Source organism: Lissotriton helveticus, chromosome 9 (genome assembly GCF_964261635.1).
Source record: "Lissotriton helveticus chromosome 9, aLisHel1.1, whole genome shotgun sequence".
Lineage (NCBI taxonomy): Eukaryota > Metazoa > Chordata > Amphibia > Caudata > Salamandridae > Lissotriton > Lissotriton helveticus.
The window spans coordinates 552,174,207-552,195,937 of record NC_136070.1 but is presented as its reverse complement, the minus strand read 5'-3'; the positions used below and the strand labels follow the sequence as shown (position 1 = coordinate 552,195,937).

Here is a 21,731-nt window from a genome sequence, read left to right as displayed (position 1 = left end):
ACATTCCTGAAAGGTCCAACTGCCACAACATGTGGCCAAATATCTGCCACTCCGGATCACTCTCCTCCAGCCCATGAGCAAGCCTCCAGGGATGTCTCCAATGCAGACAGTTCAGATGAATACAACACGCCTGGTCCATTGCATCAGCCTGCGGTGTTGTAAAGGCATAGTCATTGTAAACGTTAGCATGGTAAAGGCAGGAGTGGTAAAGATGCATGTGTTGTAAAGCTGGCATGGAAAAGGCATGCGTGGCTCTGACCGTGTTGAAAATGCTGTTTCTCTAGCAGCAGATCTGACTTCAGCATCAGTGATCTCATACGTAGATAGACTTCATAATTCATATTTGTAGCACAAAGCTACAAATAAATGGGGTGCATGTCTTGAAATATACAACCTTTCTATTACTGTACCACATAAGTAAACCAAAATTATTGGTTTCTTACAGATTGTGTACAACATTTATGTTTTAAAGCTTTGAATACAGTTCTGCTCCTGTTCTGATGAAATATTTAAGAAAAATGTCCTGTTTCACTTTGACTGAACAAAAAAGACTGTCTATATCTATCTATCTATCTATCTATCTATCTATCTATCTATCTATCTATCTATCTATCTATCTATCTATCTATCTATCTATCTATCTATCTATCTATCTATCTATCTATCTATCTATCTATCTATCTATCCATCTATCCATCTATCCATCTATCCATCTATCTATCTATCTATCTATCTACCTATCTATCTATCTATCATTCTTTCTATCGATCTAGGAATGGGGACAAAGAAATTTGCAAAAGGTTAGCATGGAACACTTTGAGCATCTGTTGGGAGGAGAATGGGGTAAGGAGAAAGTTATGATTATAAGCAGTTGGTTAGCTCAGCAGGGGTGTGAAGTTAGGACCTTAATCTTTCTTAGACCTCCCCCACTTGTTGCCCCTATTTATAAATTGGAGCTGTTTCCTACCTGTGACCATCTTTTATCAACCTTTCCATCTTTGTTACTGTTTCCTGTTGTTCCTATTACACAAGTAGTGTAAAATCAAAATCTCATATTGAAAATGTCCATGTGTACTCCTGCTACTCCACACTTAATTCTGCACGTTGTCTATTATATGCCATAGTAAAATGGCATCAGTGTTTTCGAGTGATAATCGTTTTGGATTTAATTTGCTGCTAGAGTAATTCAGTCGAATATTAAAGATGTTTGTCTGTTCCATGCTCATTTGGTGGCCTGGGTCCTATTTGGATAAAATGTGGCTTCTCAGGTTGAATGCTGTACTAAAAAGAAGAGTCGTGTTCCATAGATCACCTCTGTATGTTTTTGGTCTTCTTCTCTCACATTCTGTCTGACACCTTTTCTATCATGCAATTTCACCCATGTATCCTTTTACCCACATAGAGATACCCACTGATAGTCATCACTCCATTCACCCATTTGCCTTTCTATCATTCATCCAACCCTCCACACATATTTACGGCGCCTATGTACCCAGACATCAATCTCTAAGCGTTTATCATCCATATTCATGCACGCATATGTCCATGAACCCAAATCCAAGAATCCATCCATCCTCTCACGTTGCATCCATCCACTTGCGCAACCACATTAATCCATGTATTGTGAGCATCCACAGCCATCTACCCATCCAATAATCGTAGTAGTACCAGAGAGCCAAATGTACATCTATGCTATTAAACAACAACCACCTGTGTGTGCATGTGCCTGTATGTGTGCTGTCCAAATTCACCTCTATAAATGTATGTGTACTGTGTCTGTGCATTGAGTATTGTGTGTGTCTGCTGGTATGCTTTATGTTTGTGCACACTAATCTAATGGATAAAGAAAGGGCTTTAGGCTTTACAATGGCTTTGAAAAGTGCTTTATTTAGCCCAGGGTGATACAATACAGGACAGATTTTACATGAAAGAAAACTTACACCCAAATAGAGATAGACCACTTGACTTGGCCAATGCTTCTTAGTGACTGGTGAGGGAATGTGAATACATATGAGCAACACGAAATGAATGAATTGTCATACTTCTGTTAGGCACAGTAGACTTAATCTGTGCCTGGTACATTTTTCACATACCTTATTAATGTGGCTTCTCAGGCATCACACATCAAAAGTGTGTTATTTCCCATGCAGTTATTTGTATAAATCAGAGGACAGTGTTTGCTAAATAGTTTAATGCATGCAAGGTCTGTTGTAATTACAAATTGTCACAGTAATGGGTGATCTGCAAGTAAATTCCACTCCTTGTCAACACATTCTGTAAGGTTTAAGGCGTCCTTCATTTGGACCCTCTTGCGTGTGTTGTCTTTCTTGGTGGTTTAACTTGTTGGTTTGACCTTCTATACGTTGGTGCTCCTTAGAGGAACATCTTCCCTTTGTTCCTCATCACTCACGTTGGTTTTACTGTTTGTTTTGAAATGAAGGAAAAAAGAGAAAGGGAAAAGATATATAGGTTAAATATCTTGAAAGCAAATCCATACATGTGATTTAAGAGGCAAACTCAACATTTATACATGGATTTATTAAAAAATGGTGCTGGAACAATTTCTGGTTATTTGTGTCACGCCAAAAAAATGTAAGAGGTGAAAAAACACAAGTGTTTTCAAGAGGGTGCCCTAAATGAAATAAAACTGGTTAATGGAAGAGTAGAGTAGATTTGGTTTGAAGGGAATAAGGGGGCAAAGGGGTCCGCTGGTGCATTTTGAGGCACATTTTCACAGAATGGCAGATAGTCCATTCCTATAAGCAGAGTGTCTTCCATGGTGCTTGTTTCAACACACGAATAAGGAGAGATGGAGGCACACTAGAGTTTCCAATAATAGTTGCTACATTTAGTTTATTGAATTTAGCTAGCAAAAGAGTACTTTTCATAACTTGCCAGCTGTCAAGATTATCTGCCTTTTTTTTATTTGTTATATGGATAAAACATGGGCCCTGATTTACTAGATTGTCACGCAGCGCTGTGAAGCAGCTGCAAATGCTGCACATTGTGAGAAGGAGAGAGCAGGAGAACGATATATTTACAGAAATATGGCACCCTCCTCTCCTCTCCCTAGAGCCAGCACAGAAATGTGCTGCCATGTACCATAGACACACCTTTGTTTCTGTAAGTCTAACATACCTTCCAGTTCAGAATACCAGGGGCCTCATTTACAAAGAATTGGCATAGCACAGCACCACAAGTCATTTTGCTGTGCTGCCCTCCGCCAATTCTAAAGGGCAGGAATGCAATATATATACAAGATACAACACATTCATGTCCTTACAGCCAGAGCCGGCACACAATTTGCGGTTGAGCGTTAATGCAGGCACCCTTGCAGAATGGTTCAAGTGTGTCTGGGTTGTTGGCATGATTGTTTTGTGCAGAAAGGGGCACCTTATTGCACCAAAACAATCACAAGAGGTGTTTTCCTCATTTTATGCAAGCTGCAGAATGCATCACACGTGGATAGAGGATGGAATGAGGAGAAATGTAAGCAGGTCGGCTTTGCGTTACCTCATAGATATGATTGAGCTGCCTGCTCCATGGGATTGTCATTAAAAGTGGCGCAGGCCTCTAGTAAATGAGGACCCATGCTTAGACTAACTTTCAACTTTTTCCTTTTTGCATGTGCAGCACACACACAAAGTCAGAAAAGAAAAGAGAAATGAAACCATTTCTTCTTCATAGCGCCTATTTGAAATATGCTCAGTTTTTTTCCGCAAAATCCTATCTACTTTTTCAAGTAAATAGGGTTTGGAGTAAAAGACTTTGGGTGGTTGCATGGGAGCACCCATGCACCACCCACGGAACGCCCCCATTGCGCTAAGTAATGCAAAACAGCGCTTTGCCTTACTTTCAAGTCTTTTTCCAGCACTAAACAGGTTTAGCACTGGAAAGTAAATAAATTAAAAAAGCTTTTGAGTCAATTTGCATTACTTTTGTGAACCCCCTGTTTTGGCAGGGAGTGCTTACAGATGAGAAGTGGGGAATTGGATCCATAGTATGTTAAGCCGTTTCATGCGCCCGCGATTTTGCGGAAGTGCCGCACTTCCGCAAAACGGGCGGGCCGCGTCGGCCATTGGCCGACGGCAGCACTGGGCAGGTAGTGCTGCTGTCGGCCAATGGCCGACGGCAGCATGGAAGGGGTTAATAAAAATAATGGTTGCCTTTTCAGGGACCTTCCTGCTATTAGTAGAATACAGCAAGAGGGTTACAAAATAATAGGAGATGCAAAGGAGTGGTTACCTACATCTGGCGGGTTGACTTGTTCCAGCCAATGGATCCTTCAAGGGATCCAGAGCTTTTGTCAGGACTGAGAATCCTTACTATCTTCTGCTGCAAAACAATCATACAGTCACAGACCAGCAAACACACTAACAATAGGAGTTTGATGAGGGAGTCTTGTAGTCACACATTCATCAAAGGTGTCATCCTGCCACCAAACCTAAATTTGCTTTCCTTAAGCTTGTGCTAGGGACCATTATATATTTGCTTAAAATGCATTCTAATCGCCAGCAAGACCAGAAAATTGGGCATTATTAGTGTTTGTCCTTTACATTGTCTATGACTTTTAATCATCATGATGAAGCATGACACCCATGGTGGTGTGTGAGGTCATTCATTCCAAACTTTTTATATTCTTTGGTCCTATTTTCTTTATCTGTTATTTAGGGACCCCAGAATCCCCATTATCTGGGTAGTTCCAGAGGTATTAGACCTTTCATAAAATTATCATGTCTTGTCGTGTTTTATAATTGTGTGATTAATTGTGTTTTGAAAGGAATGTAACATAGACAGCCCACACATTCCAATGATTCCCTAAATCCTTTTCCTATTTAGGGGCTCTGAATATAGAGTCTGTGGTTTTGCCTGTTACTTTTGAAAGAATACTTGTGTACTGAGCGTGGGTGGGATCATACTTTTATTTTACATTTCGTAAGTGCTCAGTTGAGGCTTATTGAACCTAGCGTAAGTGTTTGATCTTCTAGTTTTAATAGTCACCTCTAGAGTATGAGTGAGACACACTATTTTAATTTATTTTCCCTGTGCAAGAGGTCACTCCTTCCAAATGACCAACCACATAGCCATGAATATATACTTGGAGTAAACTGTTACTTAGCTGCTGAATATGTAATTTGCAGGATATGGGGGGTCACATGTACCTCACTGCATAAATCATATGTGTAGACTGATTTACTTAGAATGACCTGTCTCATATTTGCAAATATTTTGTCTCTAGGATATTTGCTTTTAGCCCATGTAAAAAAAGCCATTTGCACACCTGTCTAATTTTTTTTTAGAAAAGACAGGCAACATTCATTGGAATTATCGTTTCACCCATTCAGCGTAATGTGGCACATACGTTGTTCCAAAATTCAAGAATCGCATTGCAGCTGGTAAATTTTCTCAATGTATTTGGGGGTTGTAATGTAGCTCAGTTCTGTAAGAAATCTGGCGCTGTTTATTTGTCTTCTCTGAAAATTCGCATCACAGAATGATTACATGATGGATCTATGATTTATGGAAGTTTATTTTATATCCATGTTGGGCTACAATAGTCACTATTCTGCCTGTACTCTTTCATAGTCAGTGAAATATTTGTTATCAGTGTATGACAACATGTCAACATGTCAGGATTGTCATGCAGCATTTCCACTATTCGCACTGAAGATGAATGAATGAATGAATGAATGAGCAATTTGTATAGTGCAAACTAAGCCCAAGGGCGTCAAGATAAACCTGTACTGTTTTTTATAGCCTTCTGATAATCTTGTATAATCACAATGAAAACCACCAAATGTGAATGCCATTAGGTAGTGTGATTCGGGTGATATGTTGTTATTAAAGAAACCATTAGCAAGACCAAGAGACATCATGTATTTTTCCATACTATGGGCCAGATGTAGGTAGCCTAATACCGGTCGGTAACGGCCGAAAATCGGTAATTTCGGCCGTTACCGACCGGTATCCATGAAATGAGATGTAGGAGCATATTATTTACCGAATCGGCAAATATGAGTCGGTAAAATTCCGACTCGGTAAATATGAGTCGGTATTTTTACCGAGGCGGAATATACCTAATACATATTTACCGATTTCTTATTTTCCGAATCGGTAAATAAGAAACGGTAAGAAATGGCCATGGAGATGTAGGAAAGCTCAAAAATACCGAATTCACGGAAATTCGGTATTTATGAGTCGGTATTTACCATGGATTGAATGCAGGTGGTAAGCAGGTGAAGGCCATAAAAAGAGTCCCAAAATGCACCTGTGGAACCATAATGGCGGCTTTCTACATCATTGCAAGGCGACAAAGACTACAGGCAGCAGGAGAGAGAGAGAATGGCAAAGGGAGGAACAAGTGTACAGGCAGAGGATAACACTGTTCCAACTGACAGAGCCTGAAATACTCCAGAGGTACAGGCTACATCCCCAAACCATCTAGGACTTGATCAGGGACCTACACCCACTCCAGGAGCACCCAACACCCAGGGCCCACGCCATCCCACCCCATGTGCAGGTGCTGTGTAGCTTACACCTGCTTGCCTCCGGGAGCTACCATAGTGTGATAGCTGCAGTGGGTGGTGTGTCCCAGAGCTGCCTGTCCCGCTTCTTCAGGAGGTTCCTTGACGCCATGATGCAGAGAATGGAGCATTACATTTCATTCCCTGATACACCAGCGGAACTAGCAAAAACCAAGACCGATTTCTATCAACTGGCACACTTCCCTCACGTGATAGGCTGCATTGATGGCACCCACGTACCACTCTGTCCACCTGCAGCCACAGAACACATATACAGAAACTACAAGTCAACGCACTCCATCAACGTACAGGTCATATGCAACGCTGGGAACATCATCACAGACATCGTGGCGAAGTTCCTTGGAAGTACCCATGATTCGTACATATTCCAGAATAGTGGAATATACACACGCCTACTTGCTGGAGAATTTGGAAACGGATACCTGCTAGGTAAATTACATTGACACACCATGACACTCACAGCAGAACAATGCATCATGTACATGCAATTAATGTCATTCTTTCTCCCCCCTAGGCGACAGTGCATATGCCCTGAGGTCCTTTGTGCTCACCCCCTACCTCAACCCATCCACCAGGAGCGAAAGGCGGCACAATGTGGCTCACAGATCTACATGCAATGTTGTGGAGCGCACATTTGGACGCCTAAAGAGCAGGTTTCGCTGCCTCCACAAGAGTGGAGGGGCACGCCAGTACACCCCAATCCTGTGCTGCAAAATCATTGCGACCTGTGCAATGTTACACAATCTCGCCACCAAGGAAGGCACAGAAGTGGAGATCACACATCATGAGGACATTGATGATCACACAGAACTGGCAGAGCCCCATGCAACAGGAGCAGCAGTGGCTACAGATGGGAGACTGAGACTGGCAGAGGTCACACAGCAATATTTCTGAGTGAGTAATGAGACACAGACAGGCAAAGTTCATGACGTACGTAGTTTTATTTTCACTACGCAAGTGCAATAATACCACACATTGGTTAGAAGATATGTAAATGTCCATTACTGTGTTGTCACAGTTAACACCACCGTGACCTGTTCCTTGGGTGGAGGGCATAGTCAATGTTTACGGCCACGGACCACAGGGTGGGACTGCTGTGGCTGTGTGTCAATGTTCTCGGTGTGGCCTGTCTCAGTTGCATGACGCCTGCCGCTCCTACGTACTTCTTGTACAGGAGTGCTTGCGCCACTCCTGCTGGTGGACTCCTCACTTTCCCCCACACATGTGTCGCCTCGAGTGGCAGTCTGTTGTGCGATCATGAGCTCCATTGCAGAGGTCACTCTGGCCATTCCCACTGATAAATTGGTGCAGCACTGCACAATGGCATCCTGCATCGCCACTGACCGTCTGCACAGCACGGTGGTTGCAGTAGCAAATCTGTTCAGGGCTTTTGTCTGCTGACGCACATCGACACGAGCCTTGCGTCTCTCCAAATGGTCCCTGTCCAACTTGTCGCACAGGACAGTTATGCACTGTGTGATGTCGGAAATGCCAGATGCCATTGACTGCATGCTCTCGGATAGGTCTCCAATGCCCTTGCCTATTTCATCAAGCTTGTTGTTGGTTGTGCCTGCCTGCCTCTGAACCCCCATCATTGCTCTCGCCTGCAGGCGCTGTACTTTGACCATGGTGGCCTCCAGTCCGCAGAAGACCCCCTGATCGTGACGCACATCATCAGCCTCCCGTGGCCTTCGTCCTCGGACACTGGCCCGCACAGCTCTGGGAGTGGGCAGCTGCTCAGCGTCGGCTGAATCCTGTGGGTTGATGGCCATGTCACCCTCATCCTCTTCCTCCTCGGATGTTTCCAGTATGCGGGGAGGGGGCACATCAAGGCGCCTTGCCCTTTCCAGCGCTGGGGATGGAGTTGTGGGGGTGGGGGACTTAGCAGCCGCTCCTGTCTCCTGACTCCCAAATAACAGAGGGGACTGTGGCTGTGGTTGTGTTGGAGCCTCAGGTGACTTGGCTGCCTGCTCTTTGTCCTTCCCTCTGTGTAATGTGCTGGGTCCAGCTTCTTCCCTCCTCTTCTCCCTATCCTTTGCTGTGCTGCGCATTGACTCTCCTGTGGACAGACATGGACATTGTGTCAGTGGAGTGGTTCACCTGTGTCTCCTGATTAAACACACTACTATAGCACATTTGCCTGTCTCTCATTAGCCTATGCTAGTAGTCTGTTGATCCCCTTGCTGCATGGCATGCTGACTGCTTAAAGGTATCTACCCATGACTACATTTCCCATGATGCATTGCAGAACATTGGTAAAACCTGTTCTGGAGTATGATGTAGGCACACGGAGTGTGTGGGGGGAATAGCTAAATGGGTTAATGACAATGTACTTGCATCTTACCTTGTTTCTTTGCAGCTCTTGCAGAGCCGTCAGCGTCCCCGATGCCGTGGATGGATTCTGGCTCAAGGGTGGATTCCACCAGCTCCTCTATGTCGGTGAGTCGTGGGGCTCGGTTACTTCCTCCCCCTGTTGCAGCACATTCCTTGCGGTGGGCAGCTAGTTTCCTCTTGGTGATGATGCGGAGATCATACCACCGTTTTCTCAAATCGTCAATTTCGCGGTGGGTGACACCAATGGCATTTACCTTGCCTTGTATGTCAATCCAGGTGGTGCGCTTGATGGACTCAGCTACATGCAGTGATTGTTTCCCAAATATCTTGCTGTAATGTCTGACGACCTCTGCAACAAGCACCTGCAGTTCTTCAGGGCTGAACTTCATCTTCCTTTTGCGCTCAGCAGCATCCCTCTGTGCATCCTGACTCTCCATGGTGCTGTACAGGTTAGCTCAGGGAAGCCTGCTCCTCAGTCTGTCCTCCTGCTCTCCTGACTGTTGGTTTCTGCACCTGCATGGGCGTGGCCAGTCCCAGGTACTGGGGAGGGGTGCTTGATTCTGATTGGTTGATTCCCCAGTACCTTTGGGATTGGGTGTGGTTGGAGTTCCTGATTGGTTCACAGGCTCACATGTTTGTCAGTTTCAAATTTCCGTATTTACCGATTCGGTAAATACCGAATCGGTAATACCCATTCATTCCTATGGGACATAGGCCCGTTGGAATATATGGGTTTTACCGAATCGTATTTTACCGAGTCGGTATATACCGATTTGGTAAATACCGATTTCAGATACCAAGGGATTCCAAATCAGTAATTTTTACCGATTTTTTATCTACATCTCATTTTCCGATTCTGAATTACCGATTCAGTATGAGTCGGTATTTAAGAATCGGTAAAATAAAATTACCTACATCTGGCCCTATATGCGTTACTAGTACAGTGGTGAACATATTGAACTGCATTGTACATGTATTATAATCCAAAATGTTATAGTTCAGCCCAAGACAGTCATTATTGTCTGATTTAACCAACAGAAAGAGAGGAGTGTTCTTGTGAAGGGACATTCACTATCAATAGCAGATACTTTAACTGGCCTGGCTCACTTCTTTTCTAGGAAACCGCATACAGGCTGTGCAGCTGGTGGGTTTTTCTGCCCCCACACGCTCGGTTTCCTGCGGGGTCACCCAGGGCTCTTCTCTTCCCCTCTCCTCTTCAACCTCTACATTCTCCCCCTTATATCTGTCCTGCTAAATATGGATGTCACAGTATTTAACTATGCTGATGACCTCCAGCTCATATTTAGCCTCTCTTCCCACCCAGCTTCCATTCTCAATTTTCAAACTATCATGACTTTTATCAGCGATTGGATGAACGGCAACCATCTAAAGCTTAACCCCGATAAGACCGAGCTGGTGCTCACGGGTGGCACTCCCAGTCCCTGGACTTCTGCTTTCTGGCCCCCATCTCTTGCCCCCTCTACCCTCTGCTTCTGTAAAAACCCGGGGGATTAAAGTCAGTAATGATCTCACAATGCGTTCTCAGATCAGCGCTGTGGTATCATCATATTTTCTGACTCTCGGCACCATACACAACATTTCTCGTTTCTTCTCTTTTTCAGCTCTAAAATGTATTCTTCTTGCCCTGATCATGTCACGCCTCGATTATGGCAATGGTCTGTATGCGGGTGTTCCTGCATGTGAACTTCGGCGCCTACAATTGATCCAAAATCAGGCTGCCCGATCGGTTCACAAACTCCCCAAATTTCACCATGTCACCCGCTGCTAAAAACCCTACACTGGCTGCCCATCCTTGAACGCTCTTTATTCAAGGTGGGCTGCACGGTCTTTCAGGCCCTGGCTGGCATTGTGCCCGCCTTCATTAACTCTAAAATCTTAGCCAATAGGGATTTGCGCTCCTCCTCCCAGCTTCTTTTATGTGTCCCCCGTTTCAGGAGGAAAAAGTTTGGAGGCATGAGGTTCTCTACCTTGGCCCCTCCCTTCTGGAATGCCCTTCCCTTTTCCATCAGGTCCATTCTGATTTTCTTGATTTCTTGATTTCTTGATTTTCGCAAAGCTCTCAAGACCTTCCACTTTTCCCGTGCCTTCACGTACTAGGCGATCTCCTTTGTCCTCCTTGGGTTCATCCGTCCTCAGCGCCAAGCAACCGCACGGTGATCGAGTGCTATATAAAACCCTTAACTTCAACATCAACTTCATCATTATTATATGGTGCTTCACCTCTAGTTTCAATAGATATGTTGCCTGTAGCCTGTAGCTGTGGCTCACTTAAACAGCAAGCACATGTAAACTTAAACAGAATAAATAATTTGACCAGCCAGTGTTTCTATAAGTATACATACATCAGGAGGAGTCATGACTAGATGTTCCTTAATACTTTGATGAATTATTGTTACTCTGTCTTGACTTACTACTGCCCAATGTCCCATTTTGCAGACGCAATCTGCTGTTCTAAGGAATTTTATTCATTTTAGTGTTCAAGCGGGCCAATTTCTACCTTTTATGATGATGTTTTGGATCTTAATCTTTCTCCCTCACACTGTACACTGTATCCTGACACTATCCTTTATCAGAGTTTTTGTCTCTTCTACTATATTCAGTTTTGCTGCTTGTTTCATTTACAGAATACTTCTCTGAGCACCTTTTCTCCCCAAACTCCTGTGAACAATGTGATGAATGGCTGTCAACATACTGATACCAACTGGACTTTTTTTTATTGTTTCACAGTCCCTCAAATTATAACTGGGTACACCAGGCTCTTGTGGAGAAGCACTCTGTCCTTTCCTTGTAACCTTCTGTTTCGTTTTTTATAATCAGACATCTCTTTCTGCACTCATTCTTACTCAGCTTTAGACTTGAGCTGCAGTTTGGAAGGAGGAATGTCAATGTGTCAATGTCACTATCAAAGGTTCTTATACAGCGCCCTTTCACCGCAAGGTCTCAAGGCGCTTGCTTTGGGAACCCGTCCTGGCTTTTCCCTGTGAGATAATCCGTACTGGGCATCCCCAAGGTGAAAGCCAGGCATCCCGCCATGGGGGGCCGTAGTGGACATTAAGCAAGCTATTGCCCAGAGTTGCAGAGTGTGAACCCGTGATTCGAGTAGGCACCGAAGCGAGAATTATCGAGTCCGTGGACATTTGGGCTCAAGACCCTGCCGCGTCGGGAATTGAACCCTGGTCCCAGGTCTGACCTTTGCTTCAGGGTCTGCCTCCTCTAACCAGTGAGCCACACTTCTCCACCCCAAAGGTATCTCGACCGATATAGGTATACATTTCTGACATTGCTTTAGGTAATTCCTGTCCTTAGTCAGGAAGTGGTACAGTAGTAAATTGCTGAAGTATGACTAACAATGCCGCTTCCCCTCAGTTTGTTACTAAAAAGAAGCTGTCAAAAGTAGCCATCAATTTCATACTCAAAGCAACTGTCAGAGTATACCCATGTTTACTTTGCATTATGCTTAGAACATCTCGTAAAACTGCAATATATGGTGTACCACGCATCATGCTAAATATTCTCACAAATAATCCTCCACAAGTGCTTTATTCTTCAATTGATACTACCATTAGCAGGGGAAGGCATGTATCCAGGGCTACTGAAGTTATATATCAGGTGACAACAAATTATGAATCATGGGATGATCAACGTATGCAGAAAGAAACTTCAAATGATGTGGGTAGACACATTTGGTGATAACATCACCTCATTCTTTTGGAACTTTTTACACATTAGCAATAACTGGGTGATGTTTTCACCTCATTAGTACCAGTTCCACACCCAAATACAGCAATAAGCAAGAGAAAAATGATCAGTCAAACTTTGTGAAGAATCATAACATGACATGTGTTGCCACGTTTTGGGTAACTTTCAAGCCCTATGATTTGAAAACATATTTTTTTTTAAGTCTGCCGATTATGGAACAGGTGACGGATCATGAGGCAAATGACGCAAATCCATAATTATGCAGAAAATGGAGCAGCTGCAAAATCACATAACTCCATTGGCCCTGCATATAGTCAATATATGTATTTATCTTGGGGCATTGTATGAGAACAGACTGCCTCAAATTGATTACTATGGCACGCAATCCAAAATGCAGTTTTGACTTGCTTTAGGGACACTTTGCCCATAACTGCTTTTAAACTCTTGGGGCTTATTATTTGTGGAGGTCAATGTGCAACTACTGGAGTCCCAACTTTAGTTCCTGCCACCTGTAATACATACTGTCTCAGTTGTCTATATACAGTAACTATTCATTTGAATAATTGTCGTAACTGAGCTGCATTACATTTTTTTTTATATCTGAGCTGAGTGTGGTGTGCATTGCACTAACACTGACAATTTAGGGCCTGCAAGGTTTAATGAACCAACTCTTTTTGTCTCCACTATATGTGGCAATTTGAAATTGACGCATAAAGTTTGTTCTATATTGTCAATTTATTTCCTTTTTTTCTTTTCTCTTTCCATCTCTTGCATCCTTTTGCTTTCCGTAATGTTTCTTCCTATTCTTAGAACATTTGGCTGTGAATGTTCTGTAAGGCAGAGCAATTCTCCGATGCTGTCCCTGCAGGGTATTGTGCTGCCTACTTGCTAGTGAAATAAAGCCTTTCATATCCTAAAGCTGCTGTGGTCATACTTGTCGACTTTATATTAATGTTTCTGATAACTTATAGTGATCTCCTTCCTGGCTACCATATGACATGTATTGTGCAGGATGACGTATTATCATGCATGTAACATATTGACATTGAGCGGCCTCACCAGATGCAAACTCTATGTGATATTAAATATTTCAAAGCATATGCTGGTCTTGCTATAAATACCAGAATCGATTTCTCCACTGTAGCAGGAAACCTCTGTGATGTCAAGTGATTAATTACTTCAACCCTAACATTCACTCTTATTTGTACAACTCCTTCTGCATTTTGAAAGATTCGGAATACGATTCCATGCTTAATAGAATTGTGGGGAAACTATTGATATAACATAGTGTGTACTAAACCTTCCAACAAAATGGGGTGTTTCTATCTGAGCTGTGGAAGGGATAACCAATATTACATCGTATCAGTAATAATCGGCAAGTACTTGTGTGTAGCCTGTAATGGTATTCTGTTACCCATGACCACGTCGGGTGTCATGTTACATTTTCAGAAAGCTTGTGATCATATTGAAAGAAACTCTTTTTTTTAATTCGGGCAAGCAAATGTATTAACTAGTTTACCAGGTTGACCAAAATGATCAGAAACGTTATGACTTCTGTATGGCCCTCAACTTTCCTGGCAATATTGCGTTTTGGGCATGTAAACACCCTTCATGAGACTATCTGACTTTTTGATTTCTTATTAAAAGTTCTGGCAGCATTTTGCCTCAAGTGTGTACACACACGAAATCCACACTGTTATTTGTAAAGGATTTATTTCAAGCTAACTTCAGTGTAGGCCTGGGCGGAGTTTGTGAAAAAAAAACTCTGCCTCGATAAACTGAGTTTCGCAATCGCTCTTTGCACTGATTTTTAGCACTGAGTGTTTTTTCTCACGCTGGAAAATCGCCTCGAACAGCACCATGCTCATCGCCAGAGGGCGCTGCTTCTTTCTGCCACTCAAGTAGATGTTCTACTCAAGCAGCAGCTTCCTCAATTTGAACGGAAGTTTTCCTCAACGCGAGTGGTAGCGGCCATTCACAACCGCTCGTGTTGAGAAATCTTGCCGGGAGGTGGTCTGGAGTAAGATTTTCCCCGCTCGTCAACTTAATGTTGGTGAGGGCGAGCAAGGAAAAAACTTGTAGACGTAGCAGAGCAGAGTTTTTCGGAACTCGATATGGGATGTGGAAAACAACTCTTCAAACTCTGCAAGTGGAGCAGAATCAGGGCCGGACTGGCTACCGGGCATTTTAGCATTCGGCAGAGCTGGGGGCCGATTTCGTTGATGGGGACCTGCGTGTGCAAAACGAAATGTTGATTTCGAAGCACACGCAGGTCTCCCTCTACGAAATTAGCCCCCACCGCAGTGACATCAGCCCCCAGCTCTGCAGAATGCTAAAATGCCCGGTAGCCAGTCCGGCCCTGAGCAGAATTTCACACCCAGGCCTACTTTAGTGGGGAATAAACGTAAGTGAATAATTGCAAATCAATAACATTGTAGAGTATGTGAATGGACAGAAGGTAAATGTTATGAAAGCAGACAGCTCATACCTGATGCTTCTTTAAGGATCTCTATATGTCTAATCTTTTGCATCAAATTTTGATATCATGAAGGTTCACTATTTAAATGGCAAAACGTATGTGTACCTGAACTTCATCCATTTTTCCAGCTTGATGCTTATCTGCAAGACAATTATGCCTTTGCAGAAGAATTATTACACAATGATGTCCTTTGTGTGATTCTACTTTGAACCAGGCCTTTTTGCTGTCCAGAGACGTCTTTGAAGTCCCAATTCCTTTCTCTAAGATGTCTGTGAACATCTCATTTATGCTAACCAAATCATTTATTTTGAGAAAAAAAACGCAAGACAATGATAACAGGTGGGAGAAATAACATGAGAACCCTCTTATAATCTCGTGTTAAAACCTAAACTACTATGGGGTTTATTAGGAAGGTGGGAGGACTTTAGTCCGGCCGCCACCCTAGCGGTGCTGGGACCGGCCGCCACTGCTAATTAGGATGCAACCGCCATCCTGTCAGTTGCATTCCACATATTTGACATCGCGGCCGGTGCAGCTGTAAGCAGCACCCGCCGCAATGTCAAGGTGCCATGTTGTGCATTGCCATGCACATCGTGCCAGGCACCACGCGGTGCCTGCCACCTTGTGCATGGCATGGCAATGTAGGGGGTACCGTAGGTACCCCCCAAGTCCAGCACCCCACCCTCCTGGGGGCCGGCAACGGGCCCCAAAAGCAATTTGCCTCCAGCCTTTCCATGGCGACATTGCCATCATGGAAAGGCCTTAAAAGCCACACATACTAATATGGATGGCAGTGTCTGATAGGCACCGCCACCATATTGTGGCCCAGGTCCTCCCGGCAGACAATCAGGACGATTGACGACAGGCGGTAAAGCGGCAGACGCACTTTGCGTCCGCCCTGATACCAGCCTCTATTATGATATGGCATGGGGTAAATTGGATTGCGTAGGCGGGCGGATCGCCACAGCCGGGCCAGCAGTGACGATCCGCCCGCGATTCTAATCACCCCCTTAGCTTTGGATTTAGCACCTGCTATTCACATTTGTATATGAACAACAAGCATACCATCAGAATATAGGATAAATGTAATACACATTGTACACAATAATAAATGTCTCAGCTATTTCAAACTAATACCATATGGCTTGAGAATTCTATGAACAACTAAGCAAAGGTAGCATGTAAGCAAGTGGCTCCTAAGTGTCACCAAAGAATATAATAATATCTCCAGTGCAGACACAACCCTCCTTTGAAGTGTCAGAATCTACTCAATGGTCTCTGACCACAATTTTCATGTTGGAACATTCTATTGTGACTTCCAAATAAGAGGGGGAACCTGTTCATACTCCTTTTTATTTGTGACCCTGTACAAGTCAGACACTCTCTGGGGGCGTGGCTAGCTAGCCAACACGGCGGACGGAGTCTGCTAGAGCTCCGGTGCCGCCGGGAGAACACAGATCCTGAACACCGTCTCCGGGGGCCGCCCCGCGACACCGAAGGTTGGATCCTGATCCTCCGACGCCCGGCTCGCCTCGACTGCGTTTCTGAGGCTCTGGGCGTTACGAGCGCCCGACAAACCGTCGGAAAAAGTCGAGGCCTGGGCCCGCGCTGTGAGCCGGGGACTCGAGTGGGGACTGAGCCCGGGCCGCAGAGGCGCCACCTGATGACTCACCGGGGGACTACCTGGACACCGCTGCCTGGGGGGCGGCCTTGCGGCTAGCGAGGCTGAGGAGGCGACCACACAACTTCGGCGAATCCCCCCCCCCGCCTTCGGAGACCCTTTGTGACGCGCTTTCAGGGGTATGGCGGAGCGGAGAGGAGCCCTTCCTGTGAGGCCCCGAGCCTGCGCTGCACTGCCGGCCCGGGCGGCCACACGCAGAGGACCGCTACCGAGGTGGGCCGACGTGGAGACACGGAGAACGGCGCCACGCTGCACCATCGGCCCCCTCTCTGGTTTTCCTTCACCCCTCTTCCCCTGCGACGGCGGCGATTGCCGGGGGCCCGGGCTGGAAGCGCCCTGCTGACTCCGATGCACCGGACCAGGACAGCGGGCCGGGTGTAGGACCACTGCTGTTGCCCTGGTTAAGGAGCGGGGACTGAGCGAAGGGGCTTTACCGGCTGGAACCCACGCCGGGCTGGTGGGCCAGGATGAGGGCCGACTGGCGCCGAGACTAGTGAGGGAGTAGGAACGGGCCCCGGGGATCGCCTACCAGTGCGCGGGGGATCACCGTCGACCCTCCGGGCGGAGGCTGGGGCAAGGCCCTCCCCGGTGGCTGAGAAGCGTCGGCCCACCTACCCCTGCCGCCCCCCTGAATCTTCGCGCCTGAAAGTACTGCGCCAGGGACTACAGTGACGCTGCCTGACTGCTGCGAGCTGACAGTGCCCACGGAAAGTGACGGAAAACCGAATACCTGAGACCTGAGTGGGCTTGGGGGTTTGCCCTGCAACGGTCGCCATGGGGCGAAGGGGAGTGACAGCGACCGATAGTAAGGATGGCACACCTACGGAAACTATGCCTGATGAGGCCCTGGGCGGTCCCACGTCTGGGACAGTGACCTCTACCCCCTCAGAGGGCCACCAGGGTGACAAGCTGGACCTGATCCTTAAGGAAATTAGAGACTCTAGGGTTGCGATGGAGGCACAAATGGGCACCCTTACTTTCGAATCTCTCCCTGCTTAAAGCCGACCATGCCAAGCTGTCGGACAAAGTCAAAGATCAGGGACTGGCGCTGACAGACCTTACCCCGATGGTGGCTGAACACACAGACTCCATCCAGCAAATTCAGCACCAGATACAGACTATTATAGACAGGGTGGAGGATGCGGAAGGACGCAATAGACGCAATAACATCCGCGTCATTGGTCTGCCGGAACGCTGTGAGGGGCCCCACGCAGCGGATTTTATGGAAAACTGGTTTCGGGATAATGTTGCTGCGGAAGGACTGTCCCCGTACTTCTGTGTGGAAAGGGCACACAGGATGCCTACGGGGCAACCGAGCCCGGGCCGACCGCCTCGGCCTCTGATTGTGAGGATCCTCAATTACCGGGACATAGACACACTGCTTAGACAGGCCCGGCTGAAATCTGTAATAGAATACGAAAACAAACGCATCTCACTCTACCCAGATTACACCAACCTAGTGCAGAAGCAGAGGTCTTCATACTACGAGATTAAAAAGAAACTCCAAAAAGCCAAGCTCCGTTACGCCCTGATGTTCCCGGCACGCCTCAAAGTGATCCATGACAACAAGACCCACTTCTTCGACAGCCCCACAGACGCAGAAGAGTGGCTGGAAGTGATGGACATTGAGCGAGACGTGGACCCAACTCAGGGCTCAACGACAAGTGGAGCCAAGGATGGAACGGCCCCAACAAACGGTGGATTGGGTACACGAAGCGCGGAATCAAAAGGACGGGGGCCTCCGGCCCACGAGCAGAAACAGGAACAAGTGGACGCCATTGCGATGGTGGGTTCCTTCAGAGAAGACCGGGAGCAAGTAAATACGGACACCGAGGACAGCACCGTACATCCAGACTCTGAGAACAGCCTGGTGCTATTCCCGAATGTGACACCCTGAGCAGCGGATGAAATCTTGGACACTGCCTTGGAATAATGTCTGCTGCAGATGTACTTTGACTCGATGTGTCCAACTGGTATCCTTTTCATTCTTGTAACCTTTATGAGGGTCCGTGGTGGGGGAGGGTGGGGGGGAACGAGGGCCCTATAGGCAGGAGGCGCAATTGCTGTTTTGAAGTACCTGAGAGCTCCTGAAGTGGTATAGTCTTGTCCGCTGCCCCCCGCCGTGTGAGCTGGGCGAGGTCCGCACTCTGAGGGGGTTCCCCCCCCAAGAGACGGACGGTAACAGTGACTGATTTAAAAATGTCCCTCCCGGCGGCGCCGTTGAGCAGGCGGCACAGAGTGGCATGGTCCATTGGATATGGCTCAAGCCTAGCAGACCCCCCAAGAGCGTATGCACGGTTCATTGTTTGATCTTGTTGTACAGTTTCATGTTCCGCACAGCTGGGTTCCGAGGCTGCGCCTCCAGAGTTGGGGTTTGGGGTTGGGTGGGAACCGTCTTCTGGCCACCATGGCCACTACACACACTGTACTATATAATGTTGTCTACTCGAACATCGGTATCTGGTTATGGCTGAAGAGAGAGGGAAGTATAGGCTGGTTACGTGGAATGTGAGAGGGTTAGGGGCGATACAAAAACGATATAGGGTACACGCCTTTCTGATTCGTCAAAGAGCACATATTGTATTCCTCCAGGAATCCCACCTGACACAGCCCGAAGTACACACTCTACGAAAAAAATGGAGGGGAACTGTTTTTTCCACAACATATTCTGCATTCTTCAGAGGAGCCACGATTTGGGTGCGTTATGGTGTCCCCTTCGTAGAGATGGAAAGGAAAACAGACGACCAAGGGCGGTACCTTATGGTCAAGGGCACACTAGACGGGGTACTGGTAATCCTGGGCTGTATTTATGCCCCGAATTACGACCAGGACAGGTTCCTCCCAACTGTGAGTAGAGCCTTGGCAGAATGGGCGGACAACCCATGGATCCTGGGAGGGGACTGGAACATGATACTAGATACAGGGCTGGACAGATCGCACCCTCCACTTCAGGGGACAGGGGTTCATAAATTGTCTGACTCCTTTCGTACATGGCTTCAGGGGTGGGGGCTAATGGATGTGTGGCGCACATTATATCCAACACATAAAGAATACTCATACTACTCCCCACTACATAACCTGCATACCCGCCTGGACAGATTTGTTTGCACCAAGTCCTTGACGACGCACTGTATGTCCTCGGCCTACCTTGCCAAAATGTTCTCGGACCATAGGCCGCTAACGCTAGATTTACATTGGGGTAGGATTCCCTCTCCGGTGCCCACCTGGAGGCTCAACCCCTCATTACTTCAAGATGGCCCGTTCCGTGCTCACCTTGCGGACACGCTAACTGGCTACTTCAGGGAAAACTGGGACTCTGCGTCCTCGAACCTGATAGTATGGGACGCCATGAAGGTTGTGGTGCGGGGCGCTGCGATTGGCCGGCTAGTGGGTGCCAGACAGGAGGTACATGATGGACTTCGTACGGTGGAGGGCCGGCTGAAAGAGCTTGAGACCGCGGTGGGAACGGACCCAGAGCGCAGGGGGGATCTCCAACTGTGTAATATTGAGCATGCAGAGCTCCTAGAAACCCTAAGGGTTATGGATTACAGAGAATACTTGCGACGGCAGCAGGCGGAAGCGGATAGGTCAGGAGCACTGCTGGCTCGCTTGATCAGAGATACCCCTGAGACCCCGATAATCACGAGTGTCCGAGATGACATGGGCAGGTAGGTAAACACGCAGATGGAGATTAATAATGTGTTCAAGATCCACCTCGAGAGATTGTACGCTCCCCCCCCCACTGATACTAGGGATGCCATGATGAACTTCCTGGATGAGCTGACGATCCCAGCCCTGCCCCGTGAGATCCAGCTGGCCCTAGCCAGGCCCATTACGCAGCAAGAAATTAAAATTGCCATCCATACCCTAAACCGGGGCAAGACCCCAGGTATGGATGGCCTACCGGGTGAGTTTTACCAAACTTACTGTGATACGTTGGCACCTATCCTAGAAAAAATCTACAAAACTGCGTATGAGGTCGGCCATCTACCGGCCTCGACTATGCAGGCCTTGGTCATCTCCATCCCGAAGCCCGGCAGAGACGCACTGGATGTGGGTAACTATAGGCCTCTGTCTATGCTCCCCTCGGAGTATAAAATCCTTAGCAAGGCTGTCGCCTTGAGATTACAAGCCTACCTCCCTGGCCTGATCCACACGGATCAATGTGGCTTCCTCCCGGAGAGAAGCACTTCTCAGAATACGAGACGTCTGCACGCCCTCATGTCAACTACCCCCCCGGAATTACCGCATGCCGGCTGCATAACCCTTGATCTACGACAAGCATTTGACTCCCTGACTTGGGACTTCATGTTTGAAGTCTTACGTCGCTGATAAAATGGATTTGTCTACTGTACACGAATCCAACGGCTAGGGCACGCACCGGCAGGCACACTTCGGGAAGCTATGACGTCCATAGGGGCACCCGGCAGGGCTGCCCGTTGTCACCGCTGCTATTTGTGCTCACGCTAGAACCCCTGGCGATTGCACTCCGGACTAGGGCGGCAGAGGCGGGCATCCTGGTTGGAGAAACCCATAACCTGATCTCCATCTACGCCGACGACATAATGCTGTTCCTACGTAACCTGCAGGATGATCATACCCACCTGGCGACTATCTTTGCGCGGTTTGAGGGAATATCCGGCCTGGCAGTAAACCCCGGGATATCACTGGGTTTCTTTTTCCGCGACGGACGACAGCCCACCCACATACAGTTTGGAGGGCACGTGATCCAGGTGGCCCCGACTACATTTAAGTACCTCAGTATTAATGTATATCGGAACCCTGAAGACCAGATTGAGGGTAATGTGCGGAGAGCAATCACTGGACTCCGCAGTAGTGTGACCTTCTGGACGTCCCTGCCCCTGTATGTCATGGGCCGGGTGGCAATTTCAAAGATGGTCCTGCTTCCCCGAATATTGTACTATTTTGTGAACTTGCCGGTCCTCCTCCCACAACACATATTTACCACGCT

The 21,731-nt window shown here is 46.8% G+C and overlaps 1 protein-coding gene across 1 annotated transcript in view; it reads right to left on the bottom strand.

Moving 5' to 3' along the window:
* Positions 1–1,900: 1,900 nt before the first annotated feature.
* LOC144782831 (solute carrier family 22 member 6-A-like) overlaps positions 1,901–21,731 on the bottom strand; it is a 433,852-nt gene continuing 414,021 nt past the window's right edge. Inside the window, exon 10 of the mRNA XM_078662104.1 lies at positions 1,901–2,420. Within this exon, the coding sequence (XP_078518230.1) occupies positions 2,357–2,420 (64 nt within the window). The 3' untranslated portion in view covers positions 1,901–2,356. The remainder of the gene's footprint in view (positions 2,421–21,731) is intronic.